The sequence below is a fragment of the Temnothorax longispinosus genome, chromosome 3, assembly GCF_030848805.1.
Source record: "Temnothorax longispinosus isolate EJ_2023e chromosome 3, Tlon_JGU_v1, whole genome shotgun sequence".
Lineage (NCBI taxonomy): Eukaryota > Metazoa > Arthropoda > Insecta > Hymenoptera > Formicidae > Temnothorax > Temnothorax longispinosus.
The window spans coordinates 5,956,388-5,979,197 of record NC_092360.1 but is presented as its reverse complement, the minus strand read 5'-3'; the positions used below and the strand labels follow the sequence as shown (position 1 = coordinate 5,979,197).

General features: G+C 39.4%; 1 protein-coding gene across 3 annotated transcripts; it reads right to left on the bottom strand.

The window, feature by feature from the left end:
- Nucleotides 1-47: 47 nt before the first annotated feature.
- Pgant5 (polypeptide N-acetylgalactosaminyltransferase 5) lies at nucleotides 48-22,541 on the bottom strand. 3 transcript variants are annotated; one of them, XM_071774076.1, is made up of 8 exons: nucleotides 22,333-22,541; nucleotides 7,271-8,078; nucleotides 6,732-7,050; nucleotides 5,917-6,094; nucleotides 3,891-4,071; nucleotides 2,753-2,991; nucleotides 2,512-2,646; nucleotides 48-2,357 (listed from the first exon to the last, which is right to left on the bottom strand). In XM_071774076.1, the coding sequence occupies exons 2-8, from the start codon at nucleotides 7,890-7,892 to the stop codon at nucleotides 2,208-2,210; spliced, it is 1,824 nt and encodes a 607-aa protein (XP_071630177.1). In that variant the 5' UTR covers nucleotides 7,893-8,078; nucleotides 22,333-22,541; the 3' UTR covers nucleotides 48-2,207. The 3 variants fall into 3 exon arrangements, with proteins under 3 accessions (XP_071630177.1, XP_071630175.1, XP_071630176.1); XM_071774074.1 differs by lacking the exon at nucleotides 3,891-4,071 and adding an exon at nucleotides 5,282-5,462 and having other exon boundaries at nucleotides 22,333-22,539; XM_071774075.1 differs by lacking the exons at nucleotides 3,891-4,071; nucleotides 22,333-22,541 and adding exons at nucleotides 5,282-5,462; nucleotides 21,654-22,134.
- Nucleotides 22,542-22,810: the final 269 nt, after the last annotated feature.

Genomic DNA, 22,810 nt, shown 5'->3' with positions numbered 1-22,810 from the left:
TTAATCAGGAATTGTAAGTATTAAAATAATGATACCAACGTTTCACATATGTAACGAAACTAATTATTTATTCTAACAAGATGTAATTGTGTATTGATCGTAGTTATTTTATAAGATTCTATAGAATACTTATATGGTACAATTTTAACAACTATAAATAAATTACTTTTTAAGAGGATTTGTCTTTTAGTCAAACTTAATGACATTCTGAGAAAAAAAATAAAAGTCAGCTTTAAATGTCGTTAATGTGCATACATCCATTTTTACAAACTTTACTTACTTTATAGATGTTTTAAATCATTATACTAGCGTTATAGAGACATGCGTTATTATAAATTTAATAACGTATACAAATAATTTTATTGTCTTTAAAAGATCGTGCTTACGCAGTTCGGGCTATTATAATAATTGAAACTCCTTTCGTATCATCGTAATCGATTCAACCTAGAGACATTATTCGTTGAGCAAATGATTAAAATGGGAATCCTTCATTAGCAATTTTATTCATATTAATAATAGCGTTCTCCACGAAATCAACTTGTAGGGAAAGGAATAAATGTATTTGCAAAAAGAGGTACTATTGACTATCGTTTTTCGATCGCGATCGAACACTTTATCATTTATCTATAAAGTTGACTGACACATTGCTTATTTCAACATATAAGTAAATTTGTATTCTATACAAAAATAAATACCACAGTCTTAGAAGACAAATGTATCAAGCTTAACGTTGCACCATCACCATAACATTCTTTTGGATTACATAAGAATAATGAGTATATTCGTCATTCAATAGCAGATACAAATAGGGAAGGTCTTAAGGATGTGTCGAAAGTTATTTCACAGGAGTGTAAACTTATAAAAGTTTTCAATAACAGATTTGGGAATCTTTTACATCAAGCAACTTTTATAAATATTCGAAGAACAAGAATATTCTATTGCAACTTGTGATGTCGAAGAGAAAGGTGCCAGGATTTAATTTAACGGATGATGATTTTGTTCAATTAATCTCTGCATAAATATATTCATAAATGTTCTTGGCAATTGCAGTTGCATTTTAGTTATAAATTCGTTACTTAATCTTTGAGTGATTGCATTTTAATGCATCATGCTGCTCAAATATTGTTTTCTTTATAATGATTTACGGTATGTTTCGTCGCATGATGATTCGCAAATTAAACATTGTTCAGGGAAGTAGTTACCAAGTAACTCGCAAATGTGCGCAATAGCTGATCATGCCAGAAAAATCTGCTATCATTAAAATATGGAAGACATTCTGGTACGTCTGCATTAAAACTGCATTATGTCTCCGTAATAAAGTTTAACGAGAGTTAATAATTGTATGCATCTAACTAAAACCTGATAAATTCTATATATTGCTATAAATTCTGATAAGTACATCCTTCGCACGAAACGACGCGTAACAGTTAAATTATACGAACGAGATGCAACGAGGAACTATCAGAAACATGAATATAAAAAGATCCAGTGCTCTTCCCTAGTTATTAAATGGATTGTACAATAATAATTTTTTTCTATATTATTATCGCGGTAGCGTCACATCAACTTCACTGACATTCCAGCATTCACTCCGTCATAATCTCGCGATGCATTTCTAGCATATTCACATTTCATTTCGTTGCGTACTGATTAACCGGTCAGTCATTCGTCATTGCACTCATTCGAAATTATCAAATATGTCTCTCTCTCTTTTGTTATTAACAATTATTTATAACAGTGGTCTGATATGATTCCTTCTTTACTGCTTCTCAGCCAGAAAAGAAGAAAAGGAGTTCACTCTGTTCGTCGTTTAGTATCACTTATGTTCACACGCGATCAGAGAAATTTATTCTCTGTCACTATTGTGCATTGATCAAGGCGTACCGTAAGGACCGTACCACAAGGAATGGCAGTAAATTCGCGATACTGCTTTATCAATGGTAAATAAATCCTGTAGAATCTAATTATTTAACTACGATTTCTGACGCGATTTCGACGAGAATCGATTCCTGTCGCGCACTGTCAATTCATTTGACGTACACATTAGATGTGATATTGGACCGTTTCTTCGCCACTAGTTATAATACTTCATTATCTCTTCTCATACGCGCACTTGGGAAGTCCTTTGCGATCAGTCCATTGGTTACAATTTATTAAACATATTAACAAATATTGCGTATAGATCTGGCGCTTAAAGTCGATTCGTATTAGCTGGCCTGCCACTTGAATTTGCTACGCATAATCCATTTTTGGCCGATGTTGTTGACATCGCATTGCGCCAAGACGGGTTGCGAGGCATCGCCCGAGTGGGGTTTTGACAAACAGTAACCCGTATTTGTGTGTTTAATCATTTTGGTCTGAAAGAAACGGTGTACATTAATATTAATTATGTTTATTGATTATTAATATTAATTGTTAAACTACGTTTCATCTTTCTTTTTTATATCTATAGATATCTGTTTTCTTTATAATATTTAAGCATCTTTTTTTCTCTAATCATGTTTCTCTTACCTCATCGTTATAAACCCATGCTTGATTACCACCCATGCCATGACATCGTACGATCTTTACTGGACCTTGTGGACTAGCTGCATCAAGGCACATATCATCAGACATTATCTGTTGCCGTTTAGTGTAAGCAAATACCTGGATAACACAGCTCTCGTTAGAAATAACGTTCGAAATAGAAACACTATCTCTCGATTTCTATCAAAACGTGTGAATTACTTTAGTATTCAGAATAAATACAAACCTGATTACCACCCAATCCGTGACAATAACTAATTCCGACGTTTTCCCCGGTTCTCCTGCCCATAGTATCCAAACAAGTTTGCGTTTCAACGTTTTTCACATCGCCGAGATAGTAATAATCTAACGGCATTGGCGATTCTGGATATATGTTCTCCAAGTACCATCTGAAGCTTTTGCATTTCAGTCGTTCTCTGAGTTTTACCCGCTCGGAAACGTCACCGACGTCGACGTTTCGCGCCCCTAAAAAAATTGATTTTCTGTAACGCTACGCTAAGAGCTTACAAACGACGAATTTATTCACATATATCTTTTTACATATTGTGCTTGCATGTAAATTGGTTGAAAAGAAGATTTTTCAGAGAATTTTGTGCTAAAAATAAAGAAATTTGTGACCATGGTATATTGTATGATACATTAATTGCCATATGCTTGCTCCTAAAAAATAATTGTGCAATTATGCATTTTTTTCTGGAAATCTGAAAGAAGTTTATGTAAAGAACTTTATGACGTAGCATTGATTTATATACATATACACATATATATACACACACACATACAATACTGTTCATACATCTGCAAATGTAGCGTGCAGAAATGTATTGTGCTTCATCAACATTGTTTTATATTTGAGTAATTTTATACATATATTGTCAATTAGGAAACTACTATGAATACATGTATGCTTCGTATTCATGTTACTTGTATATGTTTGCCATTATAATAGAATATCTCCCTTTAACAATAACCTTTTGACTATAAACTATAATAGTATCACACAGAACCCTTAATGCCATGCGTGACTTATTATTTATTCTCCAAGTACACCTCTACATATCTTATTTGCATTACCGTTCTCCTTTATTGTACATTATATCCATCGTTGTCTAATGGATTATTAAGTAACAACATCACAGCGTTGAGAGAACGTAATAGCAATGATGTTTTAAATAAATGTTAACGGGTATCTGATAGAGACAGCGAGCACCCGAAGCCGTAAACGAAAATGATTGATAAAGAAACATGCAGAGAGATCTTCCAAAGCATGCGTCATTGCAAAGCAACCAAGGCATAGAAAGAGATACATAGGGATAGATTCTCTTATTTTTTTTTTGTACGAGATACGCCAGTGTTAGTGCTACCTGGATTAATGTTGTAATAGAAGTACTTCCATTGGTCCAACCAAACTTCTGCGAGCCGCGCATTGTTGTGGTTGACTATCTTGCTGGTACCGCCCGGGAAGGTATACGGGGTTGACTTACGGAATACATGCCCGACGTGCGAGCATGTCGCAATTTCCAATGTCCCACCACACATCCATATCTAACCAACTCAGTTCTGTTAGTGTGTTAGCAGTTACAAATGATAGTAACACGATAAGAGACAAAAAGAAAAAAAAATACAACACATGGCAAATATGATAAATCGTATTCTGCGCCTCGTGGTAGATTTAGAAATCTCTTCTCTTGCGGCACCTATAATGTAGTCTGATAAGAGAATTCCATTAAAAGCAAGCGCAATTTTCAATTGGTTAGTCGGCTGGATGGATGAGTGGTTAAGACTACATCAGCATTCGTAACGAGACATAGAAATAAAATTTACCTGAAATACGTTCATTCAATGATCATGTTTAATGACTGTGGTCATTCTCTAATTTCTATATCGTACAGAAGTGTATTTATCGTTTGGTCGATCAAAGAAACAAATTGGAGTAAAATATATTGATGACAGCAATCGCGAAGATTAGAATAATTTCTGTAGTTAAAGATCTTGATTTAGTTTAGATATTAGCAATATAATGTAATATAACTACTAATGTGTATTATGTATGAAATATTAGTAAATACACACATAAATTATAATGTGCACAACACATACAAAAGATGATTAACTAACTTTATGGTATATTTGTGGATGTATAGCTAATGTGTTAAAAACTATTTTATGAAAATGTATTAACACAAGACTGTTATTAATTATTAGTTAAACGGAGAAACAACTTGTTAACAAGGAAATAATGCATTCAAAAACAACTGCAATTCACATAGCTGTGTGAATCATAATAATTTCATGAGGTAATATAAATGGCTTGTATCAGATACCCGTCAAATATGTTATATAGAGTTTCGCTTGAATAATATAATATCTATAATATTATTGTAGAATATAATAATGCAGCTTCAAAAAATGCTTTGTCAATTAACATCGTCAATTAACATTGCTTTCGGTATATAAGCGCTATATGAGTACCAGCTATATTTTGAAACAATGCTATTAGTCCTGAAATAAATGTGTTAAATTCTAACAAATTTTTCACCAGTTCCTTTTAATTACATCAAATATATATGTGTTTATATATACGCAATAATTTTGAGAGACGAAGATGTGAGTAGATAACACGTTTGAATTTTAATAGTACACCATGTATGGGACATGTATAATTGATATGTATAACGATGTGGCATCATTTAGCGCAATTTAGCAATACAACATTGGGGAAAAATTAATTAAACGATACACTTGATTATCTAACCTGGATTCATGGCATAGTAAAAATCTCTCCACTCATCCATCCAGACTTCGGCCACCCTAGCCGCATTGTGCAGGACTATCTTGCTGACACCACCAGGGAATGTATATGGGCTCTTGTCCCGGAATACATGTCCCACATGTGAACACGGACTGATTTCTAACGTTCCGCCACATTGCCACACCTACAAGGCACTTATGACTTCACAAATAACAACGGAAATTTGTGCGAAAATACCCTTTGAAGACCCTTCAAAAACTTTGTCAAATATCCTAATAGTCACAATAGTGCACAGTTATCTCTAATAGATAACAATACAAGATAAAGGAAAGAGTTATTATTTATTAGAAATGATGAAATCGTTTTTTGTAATGAGCAAAAGTCAAGTTTCAGAGAATCCTACAAATTAATTTACACATAAAATATACGGAATTAGAAGATCAGCATGAAATCAGCAACTTTTCAAACATTTTGGTCTTCTTTCCTTCATATATATATAAATAATCATTGTTAATCTCTTAGATTAATTAATCTATTTGCCATGTGATTTTGTTGGATACAAGCTCATGCTGTATAAAATTTTCGTGGATAATCGCATTATAAACTGGTAATTTTCTTTACTCTTAAAGAATGCTCACCCGGAAGCTCATTTCAAGATTTTCACCGCCCCAGATGTCCATGCCTTCGTCGTACGCGCCCAACTCATAGAAATATTCTTTATCAATAGAGAACAATCCACCGGCCATAGTCGGTGTTCGTAGAGGTGCCGTTCTATCGCTATTCCTCCTGTCCATTTCTCTCTGGGCGACTCTGTACCTTATTGAGCAAAATCAATATAATATTAATATTTTGTTTAAAAAGAATAAAAAATTAACAAACGCACGTTGCATTAATATATCATTTGAGATACTGCCAATGCGTTTTGTTTCAGAATTTCGAAATTAATTATAGATAATTTTAATTCAATTAAATAAACACAGTAAATGTGCACGTTTGTGGTCATTATTGCGGGAACCATAAATGATTTGTAAACTCGAAAGCTCGTAATTACACACTGAAGGAAAGAAGAGAAATTGTTATTGATTATCACATCGTTATATATAGCTGTAACTAAATTAGAACGAGAAGTATTGAATTTATGAGTATGGTAGTTTAAAAATCGCAGAATTTATGAAACTACGGTAATTTAACGGAGACATAAATTTATGTCAATAATATACATGTCAGAAGGGATCGATAGATTTAATATTTCAAGCGGATTTAGCTATAGGCCAATCTAACTATTCATGACTTGCAAAATATGTAGATTTGCACATTTGCAACTCAAATGTCTCGTGTGTGTCCTTTTTTTTTAGAAGGCAGGAGAGATTTAACTATTTTGGTTAAAATATAGGAGCGTAATGTTATTAAAATTCATGACGCTTATAACGTTGTAACGTTAAGGCTGTAATACCATCTGAAGTTTAATTTCCAATTGAAACCTCCCCAGGTCATATCGCTCGCCGGGATGTACTCGAAGGTGTCGTCGCTGATTACGTCTATGATCGGACAGACAACGGTATGCCTGTCGTTTGCGATTCTTGATAATAGCGGCTCCAACCAACCCTCGGTGCACTCACAGTGCGCATCGAGAAACGTGATTACTTGTCCCTTGACGTGCTTTGCCCCTAAAAGCCTTGCTCTTATCAGGCCCGACCTCTTTTCGGTGCGATACACGTACGTAGGAACGGGTAGCGTGGCTATGTAGTCTTCCAAATCTTGCTTCAGGTGCTCTAGAAAATCAAGTTTTCACCGGTTATCTCGGTCCAAATTTTACAACTACGATTCTTGCAATCTCTATACGGAATGTTTATATTTTTTTTTCATTGAAACATACAGTTGGTCGTTCACTATTACGCGATACAGACAAATCAATCTACATTACAAAATAATAAAAACATTGGTGCTCGTCGCACAAGTTACGCTTGTTCGAGAACGCGAATGTGAACGTACCACGCTCGCTCGCGTCGTCCACGAGGATGATTTCCTTCAGCAGCGACCTGGGAGACCTGTTTATCACGGACCAGACCGTTCGCAGCAGAGTGGTCCACGCCTCGTTATGGAAAACTATCACGATACTCGTGTCTGGAAGATACTTGGTGTACTTCTTATTCTTACAACCCTCGAGTCTGATGTCCTTTAAGGATCGGTTCAAGGAGATCATGTCGCTGGCCATCAGATTGAACTGATTTAGCTTGAACAGTTCTTGCTGCTTGGCCTCGTTCTCCGGCGCGATGTGCACCGCCGCCCCCATCTCGCCAGGGCTGCCCTTATTCTCCTTGACGACCTTCGCCGGACGCCATAGGTGCAGCTGCGACTGCGGATATTGCCTCTTATCATTATGGTCCTGCTTCAACGCCTGCGGCTCCCTGATCTGCGCCTTCGGATGCAACTGAGACGGATCCTCGGACTGAAGCGCCTGCTGCTGCTGCTGCTGCTTGTCCGAGCAGCCCCATCCGGACCCTCCGATGCAGTCCGAATAGAGCATGAGCACCATGACGTCGACCAGGAACCATACCAGGGACGTCAGCAGTATCACTTGACACGTGTGAATGCGAATCTTGGAGCGGAACATCTTTCAACGGCGTCAGTCTTCCACGGCTTGTACCACGAGCTCATCACCCAGTCCGCCCGTGCGTGGACTCGCGATACGGATTTCTCGACTCGTGGCTTAAAACGAGATACTCACAACCGTGTACTAGTAATTGTGCGGGGCCTTCGTGGAATCACATGACTGAGGACTGGGCCGGTTCTCAGCGCTCTGCAACAGAAAGATGAGCCCAAGTTCATTATGAATTCGGTGGTGCGTGAATTCCTATCGTATCGGGAATTCCCGAGTTGATATTAAAAGGTTGCCCGGGAGATGCAACTAGAATTCTTTCGGCAGATCGATCATCCGCTTCAGCTTTACGCACGCTTATCACGTTTCTACGAATCGCGGCTGAGACTCGGACTTTTTCTTCTCGCGTATCGCGCACGGTCGGAAATAAAGATGGAATCCGCGAAGATGGAACAAGCGCGATACGACTTGCGAGAGACGAGTGAAAATTCGTTATAAAAATCGATCGCTTCTCTCGGTAGTATTTATAGAACACAATAAATATATCCACTCAGGTTTTTCTCGTATAATATCTTAGGTATATCTGTACCTTGGAGGTAAAGAATGGAGGTAAATATGTCCATTATTATAAATTGAGAGAAAACAGGGTTTAAAATTTATTATCTCTCTGAAAATTTCCAATATGACTTCTTCGAAACGTTGTATTTTAGGAACTAGCAATAATGGACGTAAGATCCTTTACCATTATACAATTGAAGCTTCTGATATATTGGAAAAAGTACTCTCTCCATGATAAAAACTGAAGATACGATTCTTTACCTGTAAGGTACAGATATGTACTTCAATATTTTATATATCTATTGTATTTAATATTTTACATGTCTATGTGTATTTTAATATTTTATATGCAATATTTTGATATTTATCCATCTCTTAATGCACCCTTCATTAATGCGAAATTAATTTTAACGCTATTATCAATAATGATATTCCGGCGGATCATTTTACGCCAAGCTTTCAGGAAAGGTTTTTTTTCCGATTTTTATGCTTGTTGCATACGCCGCGGCGATTACGAGAACGGAAATATGAGGAGACCGCGCGGACGAAAAGTGCATATGTCAGCATATGTGCAGCTAAGGGTAACCGGAGCACTTTGCGACACTTAGGTAGGCACTTAGCACATGACTAATTCGGGGCACACACATCGATCGCGGAGAAAATGCCATTTTTAAACGGGACATTTCGTTTCGATCAGCTGCTCAATGTGTGTGAGTTTCATGCTGCTCTTCCTACAAATAGAACCGGCGATACAATGACATGCAATTTGCACATATGCAATTACGTCCGGCTATGAGTCTGAGGTGGATCAGATAAGAATTGGCGATGAACTCGTTTATATATACCTCGCATATATTGTCACATTCTTATCGCATTGTGTCCCGTGTAAATCGCTATCCGTAGTCACAATCGTATCGACTGTGGTCGACGGTGGGCCGCAATTTTATTATTATTATTAAAAAAAAAAAGAAAAAAAAGGAAAAAAGGAGCGCAGTCGCGGGATTATCGGCAGTGATATTATAATATACATTATGCGCGAGACAACCTTATTGTCATGTTGGACGACGAAGACACGCTGCTTTGCATATCTCTCGATGAAAGGTCAATTCAAATTGTCCTAATCGGGCTTAATGACTTTCGCAAAACTTGCAATAATTTCAGATAACGCAAAAATAATGTTGCTTTCGACGTTACGGAGCGTTACTCCTTTTGCGAAACAAACTACTGATGTATCTTGCCTTTTACCTCCGGTACCAGCACGGTACCACCGCGGTACACCCACGGCTGCAGTCGATACCGGCTGTCATAATCGCGAAAAAAAAAATAGCACGATCATAATAACAAAGTGTTTCGAAGACACGACGGAAATACAGATCCGCGAGTAATTATCCCACGCAGCGAGCGAGGTCATTTGGCCTGGGAAATTATATTGCGATGAGACAGCCATGCTCACCTGATGGTACTAATTAATTAGCTGCTGCTAAATAATTCACTTTCATCACGATAACGAGCGGGAAATGGGAGTAATAATGTCGGATGACTGTGCGCGACCCAGAGAACAACGGCGACATTCCCTGCCAGTTATACGAACTTTCTATTAAAAAAGGCAGAATATATAATACGCACACACATGTGCATATATAATATATATGTGCAAGTCACAGATTTTCCTTAGTTAGCCCCATTTTATAATAAAAAATTTAGGGAATGCGGATATACGAAAAAAAAGAAATTAATTAAATGTTCATACAGTTTATAAACATGCAGTTTATTTCAAAATTAAAATGATAAGAATAATTTATATAATATAATCCAGTCGAGCAGCGTTATAAAATTGTATGTCTACAAAACTCATAATTATATTTTGAATATATTCTATGAAGTCGAGAATTGTTTGACAATTATTTGCAAACGTAAAGATAATGGTACAAAAATTTAGAAAAAAATACTTAAAGAAGCAGTGGAATAAAATCAAATGCTAATTAAAAAATGATACTTGGCAGTGATAAGACTGTTTACCATTATGCTATAATTTTGTATATACTTATCGACATGGCATGTCTATTAGGATATAATGCAGAAACTGAAATTGTAATATTATGACAGAAATGTATTTAAGTTTATCTAAGTGAAAATTTTGCAAAGTATTATTCAAGCAATTAAAAAAAAAAAATAATAATAAAAAAAAAATACAACATGGAGGTGACATGTTCAAGACTCAAACATTTAATTTAAAACTTTCTTATTTTGTAGACAGAAAACGGAATCGTGATAACATTGTACAGTTATAATAAGTAATGTTGCAATACTGAGTACAATGTATTCTTCGTTTAATGTCTATCTCTACATCACTACTCTTTTCTTGCAGAAATCATCATAGTTTTATATTCCCAAGGAATGGTAAATCTCCACGAAACGCTTTATGGTCAGTAATAACAGAAACACAAAGTATTTCCGGTTTGCGAACATCGCAAAATTGTACGGCAATTATTTTTTAGTCGCCTCTGTAATAGTCGGTTGATAATGCTGGTGCTATTAACAACATTGCGTGCAGGTTACTGATAAATCGATACCGCGGCACGTTAATATTGTCAAGACGGGACATTACTTCGTGACCACGTCATAAAAGTCTTGTGACGAAGTGATGAATTGCATGTCTGCGGTCGAAGTGCTAAAGCTACTTCTATTGTTTCACCATTGTATCGCGGAAACTGCGCTCCACGAAACAGATGTTCACAGATAAAGCGGATTTTGAACACACGAGCTACCTCCGCTAATGCTAGTTAACTTTTCCGGCGTTAAAAATAGAAAATCCTAAATATTTTGTTACTAGTTTCAATTTAATTTACAACTCTCGATCGAATTTGTCGTTAAAGACTTAATTAATTAATATTCGTATATTCGACACCTTGTACATTTGAATCAATTTTTTAGAAAAGCCATAAGTATATTCGATTGTTTAATTATTAGTTATCTGACTATTTGTGAAATGCCATAGTTCATGCAACAATCATTTCGCTAATGTAATTAGTAAATCTAATTTGATTCTCTCCGTATAAAATATAATAGGTAATAATTATTTCACCTGTTAATAATCTATTTTCAAACTTTCGAGAGAATTGAGAAAATCGTGTTCTTCCCCAGAGAATTCTAAAATTAGGTATGCAGTTCTAACTTTAACTTGTTAAATATAATAAATTAAATTCGAAGATATATAGGATTTCTGTCAATTATATCCAAATCTTGAAAATGAAATAAATTCACGGGGATGAGTATTTCTATAATCTAGTAACAATTTTTCGAGAAATAAATGCCCTACGATTCCTTTCATCGAGGTAATCGGGTTCGACTTCCATTGACCGTGCCTCATTGTCAATCGAAGTGCTGGAAAGTCCGCCAATATCACATTGACGCAATGCGACGCCCAGGTAATGTCATTAAGAAAGTCTTCTCGCACAATAGACAGCTATGAAAGCTAAGCCCCCTACCTTGTTATCCGCCACAAAAAGCTCTAAGATCAGCAATAATTCAGACTACGTATATAACTTCCTTGAAACTCGAAGTCGAACACGGAAGTATATTAATTACATCCCGAGCGTATTTGCATTTCGTGTGATACCGACCATTTTCTTGAGGTAAATTTAGTTTCTAATATAAATATAATATCGTAATACGAGAAGCTAAAATACGCGGGCACGATAACTGACTGTGTAATAACTTTGCGTTCGTCGTACTTAGCGCAGATACGTGTATAATTCATATTTCTCAGTTTAAATAAAGTCATCACGGTGAACGTCCTCATGTTTCGTTGTTACATGTACATAATTTGTATGCGCGGGGTTAATATCAAATGCAATAAAACTTGTAACGTTTATTACACGGTAAACCGAGGGGGAGCGAGAGCAAGAGCGAGAGAGAGAGAGAAAGACGTTGAAAATTTATTATCGGCTCTTGTTTCGTCTAGGTTCGTCTTCTTACTTGGGAGTGTAATTAGCAATATTTAAATTTAACGTCAGGCAGGGAAGGTTCCGAATTTTAGGGGATTCATAACATTTCGTTTGACGTCATCGTATTGTGTGTTTAGTTTCTGCCTGATGACATATATGTATGGTAATATAAACATTCCAACGCCTCTGGGGATCGATTTCAGCCCTCAACAGAGAAAATTAACTAAACTAATCACATGGGAAGGCCTGTAGGGCCGTGAACTCAGTGTTAATGTAATATACGCCGCAACCTAAAATTATGAAACTTGTAATTATATAATGCACATAGGCTTTCGCGTTTCCTTCAGTTTGACTCGTGGCTCGTGGTTTAAAAATAAACGGCGATAAACACTTATCGCATCAAATTATGCATCTATGATTGGTAGAATACTTTTAATGTATCGATTTGTAAATCTACTTACACATAGATTTACGTATATTTTCGTAGAGATTTATTAATGCATAAATTAAATTACTTTTCGATTTATGTGTATCCGTTTGTAATTTATTAGATAAATTTACTGGATAAACCAAATTACCTTCTTTTGGAGGGCTTTTTCCTCCTCGAACGGACGTGATGTGTAATGATCGCTATGCACATACCATTCGAAGAGGGATCCATTAAGAACCGGTTTCATGGATGTTCCGAAACCGCTTTACAAGCTATTTAATCGAGTATCAAGGTATAAAAATGAATACACCGTATTGTTACGCGTCGCAAACTGGACTACGAGCGTTAACTGCAACGTGATCGTTCGATTGAAACTCGACGACTCTCTGTATCGACGGCTTTATATTAACTGCTTATATCACCTGCTTAATTAAAAGTGATAATTCTTTCGAGGTTAATACTTATCTTTGTAACATATTGGGATAATAAAGTGACAAGATTATAGACAAAATTTTGAAATAATAACGGAAATGTTGCGTGTGTGACTCCTTATATTCTGAAATTTTTATGTATAATAAAAAAAAATTAAAAAATTATCACACGAGAGATATAAAGCTATAAAATGAAATCGTGAATGAAAATATGCAATTTTGTTGCATATAGGAAATTGCCGTATAAATTATATATGAGTCATACGCGCAATATTATGTACTCTCTATATGAATTAATTTGCAGGAGTTTGTGTTGAATTTTAAATGTAATTTTAGTTCATAGCGTAACGTTATAAATAGAATTCCATTACGCCGATGGTACATCGAGTTTCTCTTAGGTTCGTAATGCATAATATATCTACAAATGAGTGGTAGCAAAACGAGTGCGCAATATCAATATCGCGGTTAACGAGCACTAGCGGTGTGGTAAAATCGCGATCAAATATTTTACACAGAGTATAACACGAGCGAACGGGATTTAAAAGGCGTGACGTCACAGATTAATTTAAGCAGGTAACTAGCGATTACAAACGCGATAGGGGTGTTTGCATCAATACTTACACGCGCAATAAAGTCCCTGTGAAAATCGATTCAGTATTAATCTCGCTCGGCGTTAAAAGGCAGCTTTTGGGCTTCGGCGGTTTTATGTACACAACGTGAATACTTTTGAAATATTTTCATAAAACGATTACGCAATTGTCTGAAATTTTCGCGTAGTATCGCTTTCATTTTCAGGCTGTTTTATTTCTGAACTTTATATATTTCGAAATTTTTAAGGGTTTTTTAAAAATATTTTTTTATAAATTACTGCTACGTTTGATTATTGAAGGTAATGGGTATGAATAAGGTATAAATTATTAGCACATAGATTTAATAATATAATATATATATTTTTTAAATCATTTGATCAGCCATTATATCCGCATATATGCATTATGTATAACATAATCAGTCTAATTTATCGCGTTTCATGGTTAGATAGTATCTTGAAAAAAAAACATACGTTCTGAAATGCCGATTTCATCGCGTAGCAACGCGAGGTGACATAATTCCGCAATAACTGAGAGATCGCTAATATGTATGTCACATGGTTGCACTGGGTTAAGCGTATGCACGTTCGAATTTGAGAACAATGTGCTCCTGCCGGCGTTTAAAGTTGTACCGAGGCCAGACAATACCGGCAATACAATGAAGATCGCGGTATCGTACGTGTATACCGTTATTACCGCGCCGTTTTATACGGGTCACAAACCGGCATACAGCTTTCCGGGTAATGGAGAACGGATTAACAGGGAAAAACACGATTGAGTGTGCATTTGATGCACTGCACCGCGGACAGTGCTGCGGAGTATCTCGCGCAGCATCCTGCAAATGTTAACTTCCGCGCAACGTTAACGCTCGCATTTATTTACTTCGTATCCGTTTCGATAATAAGCTACAGCGCAATTTGCAATTAACAACGCGACCAATTAAATTTATTGAGTCAAGCGCACATGACTCCGTTATTTACGTAGGTATATGCCAACGATAAACGATACGATAACAATACTTCGTCTATGTATCGTGTATATATATGTATTTTATATGGAAAGAATGGTTATGCTGAAGTATCTAAAAATTTCGCTAAACACAGGTCTGAAAATAACTATGTTGGATTGTTTTTTAAAATAATTATTTGGACGCTCAAGCTGGTTGCTAGAATGTCAAAACTTTTTGCAGCGTTACCATCATATGGTTGAGCGTCCTACATAATTATTTTCAGATCTGTATCCGGTCTAATTCTTATATATTTCAGCAAAATTGTTTTTCTGTATTATGTATGTACACACACTCATATGCATACATATATTCGTATACGATATGCATATAAACGAATAAGTATTGTGTTATATATTTCGATGCTTTTTTAATATCAATTAGAAAGATGATATTTTTCTCGACAAAACTAAACAGATTGTATTATGATTTTATTTTGCAAAGCAGCATATTTGTAAAGGAAACGAAATATATAGCCATTGAATAATATATTTTTAATTCTGACGGTTTATTTCTGACGGATTTGCTCCAAAATCTGTGCGGTCTGTCGTGGACTCGACAAGTGATATCAACATAGAAATACGACGATTTTCACACCTTCGATAGCGTTTTTTACGATGCACTTACTCGCGCAACCTGATTTTTTTTAAGGTTTCTTGTTACGCGGTTCATTCGCGAGTAGCGCTTATCATTTGCGAGCGAAGCAATATAACCGTCACTCAATCCCCCCAAAATTTTCTGGACATCGACAAGGAGTTTACCGACAAAGTTAAATTTTATGAAATTTTTCTGAACTTTCTTAAAGTTCAAATCAAATTTAAACCCGCAGTCTCGCATAAGACGGATGTATATATTAGGATAACAATCGAGAAGTTGTTGAAACTATAAATAGCTGTTATTCTCTAACGAATGGACAGAATGAAATGAATCGAACACTGTTTTGCAAAGAATACATTCATTCTTATTAGCATATGACGCAAAAATATATATATATTTCTGTACCTCAGAGGTAAAGAATCGTATGTCCAGTTTGTGTCAAAATGTTAACACATTTTCCAATATACCAAGCTTAAATTGTATAATTACGTAAAGGGTCTTGTGTCCATTATTTCCTAATTATTAGTTCCTAAGATACAATGTCTAGAAAAAGTCGTATTGGAAATTTTCATAGTGCCTTAATTTTGGTCAAGTGCAGCGTGTTTATTGGCAGTTGTTATTATTAAACATGCCAGTCAAGTTACTTTATTAAAAATCCAATAAATCAAGTTGCTGCTTTTATTTTTTATTAAAAATATTCTAAATTCATAATAATTCTTTATCTCTAAGGTACAGATTTATAAATATATAGAAATAAATATTATAAAAAAGTCGAAAATTTGGCTAGTTACGTGATTCAATGATATAAAGTATTATACATTTAAAAGATCTCGGTCGTACCCATGAAAGAAATTTACTTAAAATTCTTTGAAGGCACAGTTATATAATTATTAATTTTAAGAAGTGTTTTAACGGTTTTCTCAAAAGCGCCCCAATTATTGTACGAGTTCAGATAGTCATCATTTTGAAATTATATATCGTCGAGTCACGCTACTAGCCGAATTGTTGACCTCTTTTAATAAATTTTATAACATATAGATTATAATAATTATGTAAAAATAAATAATTATTTATTTTTACAAGCTTGAATATTTCTTTGCATTATGTGCTAATAAGAAATGGAAGTTATTTCTTGTTAATGTAGTATTTAATTCATTTCATTCTATCCACTCATTACGGAATATTATTAACTGCTGTTTAGCCAGTTTCAATAGTTTCCTGATTGTCATCTCGTATATACACGATTAAATACTGATTACGACGAAATGGATTCTCGATTCTCTATGATGTCTTGACATTTAATCGTTACAAAGCCATTACAAAATAATAGCTACCTGGTTTCAACATCTTCCTGATTGTCACTTCGTGTATACGCGAGGATTAAGTATTCTTGCGATTATGACAAGATTGGTTTCCGATCCTCTACCGATGTCGTGACATTTAATTTTCGCTGCAAGTCACGTGGCGTGGCGGTCATGACAGCAAATGCCATAAAAAGGTCACGGAAAAATGGGTCTTCGCAGCTCGAGCGTCCTTGCGAATCGGTTAAGCCTCGTCTCACGTCGCGTCGTCACGTCGAGTCCGTGGTGTCTCCGCTACAGTGTACGCTAATCGCCGCTCTTCTGATTGCGAGAGAGCTCACGGAGAACCTTTCACTCGTTTCATGAATCACTACCGAAGTGCGCCGTTAATTAAGTATCGTTTCTCTCTCGCGCGCGCGCGAGAGAAACAGATGACGTAAATAGCGCGTACCCGAGGATCAGTAGCGTCATCCATCAAGAATACCATCTGTTGGGAGATGCGGCGTGTGATGTAGCCCGTGTCGTGTAAATTGTGATTTCACTAATGTTTCACCGTGTGGCGATTTAGCGGCGGGCCAGACCACAGAAACAGCTTCTCCTTCCGTGGAAAATCTTACCGGAATCTGTCGCTCGATGTCTCCCGAGCAATTAATCAGGATTAATCCAGCGATTAAACTAGGATATCAAGCCAACATGTACTTGAAATTAATAAAATTTCAATAACAAATTAAGCACAACAGTCGAAAAATTTCGAAAGTTGCCGATTTTCACATTTAACCACCTCAACGATGATTCACGATTCTCAAGAAAGATCGTCGAAGGACGATCAAAGGAAGATTTCGTTATTTACAAATTCAAGCCAGATGAAACTGACGAGCGATCGACTCATCCGGACGAAATAGCGATTGCGTTAGAAAATTCTTTGTACATCACACAGAACCCGGAAAGAGTGAAGCAATCGCAGGACGGAGAGTGCGCGAAAACCATTCGCCGAGCATTAAAACTCTCACGCTATCGGCGACGCTCGTCCCGCGCAGATGGACTGGCACAATCGTGGAAGCCGCGTGCAACATCTCGGACATCTCCCCACGCTTTCCAGACCCCAGACGTGAGAACGAGACACGAGACGTGAGGCTAGCGGTCCCCGGAGGGGCATCGTTATCGCAACCCCCTTGTCCAACGGTCCTCGCGTGGCGGGGCCCCCGCTGCCCGCGACGATCGCTCGCGGCATATACGTTACAAAACAAAACGACGGCCTTGAGGCGAGTTTTCTCTCCGACGGATCGACCGGTACCCCATCACAAGTGCAGTCCGAGTGCGCTTTGTACGAGCCTGGAAGACGGATAACGGACGGACAGGTGCGCCCCGCATTCCTCCAAACGGCACTCCGGCTGCACCGTCCGCGTCGGCGTCGTCGCCGTCGACGACGAGACGACGATGACGGAGTAACTTCTCTCTCGCCACGAGAGCTCCGTCCCGTGTGAAACGCGCGGGCTCGGGAAAAAGAAACCGCGGACAAATACGTGCGGGAATGTCGCGTCGAATTTGCTATCGGTTATACGTTTGTATATGCCGGTGAGCGTCTCTTCGATTTACGTGGCGATCAAACAGAACGGAGCGGCAAACGCGCGCGATGCCCGAAATCCGGATGCTTTCCCTCGAGGAGATATTTCAGTACGCGGCATTGCCTCAGCCCACCTTTCCGGGGGACTTGAAAACTAATTTCGAAGCTGAGAAGATGAAGTTCGGAACACTCCGATGATGTTCGCGAGTTCCTAAAAAAAAAGAGAGAAAAAAGAATGGCGGGTCGGAATCCGTTATAAGCGAACTTTTCAATCGCGGACTGAAAATGGGAACGAAAGGGAATTAGTAGGTGCCGGGAATAAGGACACACAATAGCGTTCGTTTGCATATTACGGAGAAAGCACGAGAGAGGTATATACGAAAAAATCTTCGCGTCGTTGTACATTTCCATCGTCCGCGCAATCGACGCCACTCGAATTCACTGACACGTGAGAATTGTTGCCCAATCGTTTGCGCCATATCTCTCGATTAATCTCGGAAATTTTTTTTTCTCGACAAGAATTGCGGGACGCGCGGGAAATTGCGTTTACCCTTGAACTGGGATGTAAAAAAGGATTTAACGCTTTAACGCTTCGCAAACTCTGGGTCGAGTCTGAAACGAGGATCGCAGAGAGACCGGAGAGCCTGCAGAGAGCCGGAATCTCCCGCGATCCTCATTAAGAATCGCAAACATTTAAGCAGCGCGGGCAAGCGTTTTGTTTTTTGTTCCTTATACATCTCGGGGCCATCGTCTCTTTGGGAGCTGGCGAACTGGGCTCCAGTAAGCCACGTCCCCCCCCGTCTGTTTTGCTCAACTTGATTTTTAGCTCACGGCAGAGCGTGGGATGGAGACCTCAGCAGCTGACCTGGTTCCGATAGATCGATTTTGGCGCGACGCATCTCACGAGGCATTCCTGTACCGGCTCTATCGCGCGGTATCAGCCTCCAATACCTATCTCGCTTTGCGAATTATATTTGCCGCGCGGAGCGCGCATGCATGCAGGTACAGAGACACCCGCGCGGTATTTTCTTCTATTTTTTTTTAACACGACACCGGAAAATTAGAGCAGCCAATGTCATTTCACGGTTCGGAGAGAAACGGAAGGGGGGGGGGAAGAAAAAGAAGCAATATCTTTACGACTTCTATATCCGGGGACGAGGACTTGAAAAAGGATCGCGGGTAAATCGAGAGATCAAAGTTGATCCGCGGAGTTAGGCGAGGTCTCTCGATCTCGAGAGCGGAATGAGTTAGTCAAGTGGCTCTAAGTAGCGCTCGAAGGCTCTCTGCTGCTTAGATCGAACGTGTTACATGAATGAAACCGGATGACGATGCTTAGCGGTGAATGTAGAACAAGTATGCGAAGTAATGCGGTAATGTCGAGTCTCCACGTATATAAATAATAATAATGTATACGTATATGCACATCTTCCCACGTACGTCGCAACTTTTAAGATATGAAGCAACATTTTGTAGCTCTCTCTTTCTCTCGCCGGAAAATCCGTATAATTATTAAATAACAGAAACACGAATAATTTATTTGAAAATTGATTGTCTGATTATGTTTCAACGGACATTGATATTAATTAATTCTATTTAATTATTTTTTTAATTTGCATTTGTTTTATTAAATATAATTGTAAATTAAGGAGGCTTAAGAGTTCTCACCACTACTATCTCAGATTGTGACGTCAGAAGCGAGAAAATATATGAGAGAAATTCTTGCTAAATATATTAAAGCGGAAATATGTTTTAATAAAATAACACAATTGTGATAGAACCGACTTGTAAAATATAATCAAGCGCTCTCCTTTTGTTTCGTTAATTAATAGATAATCATATTTCTGGAATTATGCATAACCAAAATGAAATAAGCTATATTGACAGCTAATGATAACTGTCAAATTAATAATACATACTATATACAGAAAATAAATATGATTTAATTCTTCCCCGAAACAAAGATAGTTTTTCGTTATATTTTAAATGTCTCGGTTCTATATCGATTGTAAATGTTGCTTTATTGAAACATATTTGCATTTGAATATATTTAGCAAAAATTTATTGCACACTTTTATTGTACATTTTCTCGCTTCTGACGTCACAATCTGAGAACGTATAGTGGTGAGTGAACGGAAGCCTTAATATTGATAAATTAATTCTATGAAATCGCAAAATATTATAATTCTACGAATTTTTCATAAAATTCTTTTTATTCTCATCTTTCTATTTCTCTCATGGAATATCTGACGTCTAATTACAGGGTTCTCCACAAAATGAAATATCTGATTTTCTCTATGATCGTATCTCTCAAAGTGGATTGCTCTCCATTTCACGTTATTTGAAGTCAAAAAGCATATTTGTTTATACAAAAAATAGGGAAAAAAAACAATTTTTTGGCAAGTATCCTTTTTTTCGAGGGCGGCTACCGTGCCGCACTTGTGCAAGAAAAATATTGCGTACGTACGATATTTACCTATCAGATTTTTAAAATTGAATTTTTAATCCTCAGAATCGAGGATTAGCCTCTTCCCCATTTCCCTTTTTAGCGGTTTTTTTTTTTTTTTTTTTTTACAGGACGCAAAACCGGCGCGCGGGAAAGATATCCACGCGTGGCGCGCCGACGTCGCGCGTTCAGGGACACTTTAAAGCTCTCGCGAGAGAATTGAATTTTAAATCTCCACGCGAATCCCGGGTTGGCCGCCGCGCGCGCGAATTCGACACGCATCTCCGGTTCCGGTCGACGGATTTCTCGACGGGGCGTGTACCGGGAAACGGACTCCGGTCACGTCGGGAAAGAATAGTCCCGGGGCGAGCGTTGAATTCGTAATCCCGGAATCCGGAATATCGGGCGGGCGCGGAGCCAGTATGGAACGCTACTTCGCGGCGCGGTCGCGGGCCCAAGCGCCGCGTGCCCCGGGGCCGGCCTCGTGCGAGGGCACGCTCGCGTGGGCGCGAGGTGTCACCCCGCGACGCGGCGCCGACGGCCGAGATCGTCCCTTTTTGGCGCGAGCGATCGAACGACGAACGTACTTTACGCGTTCCCTGCGCGCCGCGAAAAGGAGGCTCGCGGCCGCGATCGGCGAACCGGTTCGCGGCAGCCGGGCAAGAGGATCGCCAACGTCGATCCACCACGTCGCGCCGGCGGAATCCACGCGCATCGCGCGCGCACACGCGCGAATGCACGCACGTACGCACGCACGCATGCACGCACACTCGCGCGAGCGACGGGACTGACGGGAGAGCGACACGTAAGGCACGGTCCTCTTCGCGCCACGCGTTTGACGCCCAGAGACGTGGCAGCGCGCTTCCACGAACTTTCTTCACTGAGATGTACATAAGATCGAACACTCACGGTTTTTTTTCTCTCTCTTTCTCGCTCTCGCGCGCGCAGTCTGTATTATCTTGGACGGAAGGTGATAACCCAGGACCGATACAGATTCCTCGACGGCGAGAGAGACCCCGGGCCCCGGAGGACCCCCGTGCCGGATATTCTTTCTCCAGGAATGAACTTTTCCGACCCGACGCGGTAGGTATCTGGAGCGTCTCCTCGGGGCGAAAACCGCACGCGGCACACTACTTCATTAGCTCCACCGTATTAGTGTCAATTACTCCGTGATTCGCGGCACGCAGCCACGGAATCCCGAAGTCGGATTTTATCGCGGGGGGTTCCTCGTGCGTGCGGGCGAAACACGGAGACCCCGCCGTGCGTGCGTGCGGTGCGGACCGCGTAAAACGCGCTTCGCGACGGAGCGATCGCGGCGCGTAGCTAAGCCGGGGGACGGGACGACCGATCGTTACCCGCCTCTGGTGCGGACTGGGGTTCACCCGTTCGTTCCATCAGCCGAGAGGCCGAGAGCGGTCGCGAGAACGCGGCGGGACGTTGGATATAGCGTGCGCGTGAGAGACGGCCGCGTTCCCTCTCTCTCTCTCTCTCTTTCTCTCCTCTCCTCTCGTTTTCCTTCCTTCTCTCGCGCGCGAGAGACGGCTGGTCGATTCCACGCTGATCGCGCCTTCGTCCCGTCGATACGCACCTTCTTTCCGTCGTCGGTGGCCCGGTGGCTAACGGCGCGGTGCAGGTGCAGGAGGAAGCTCGCGGGCGTGCATCCCCGACGTCCGTCGTCTCGCACTAAACGGAGGATACGCCTGGCATCGCGCGGATTACGAGGCGCGCGGCGCGGCGCGGCGCGGAACGGTGCGGAGCGAAGCGGAGCAATGAGCGCGCCGAGGTTAGGGCCGGTCGCGAGGAGTGGGGGGGAGGGAGGACGACACCTGTTCGACGTTCGCGGCAGCGCCTTCGCGCGCTGAGAGCGCCACACGCCGACGCGATTGGAGCATTTGATAATAGCGCGGGAGCGGGATTGGCTCTCTGGGACACGGTCTTTGATATCGAGAGTCGGGAAGCGCGATCGTGCGCTCGCGATTTATCGACGCGACTCCGGCGCTGCTGTTTTTCGACGCCTTTGTCCCCCCTCGTCCCTCGACGTCCCTTTGAAGGCTCTGAAGGAAACG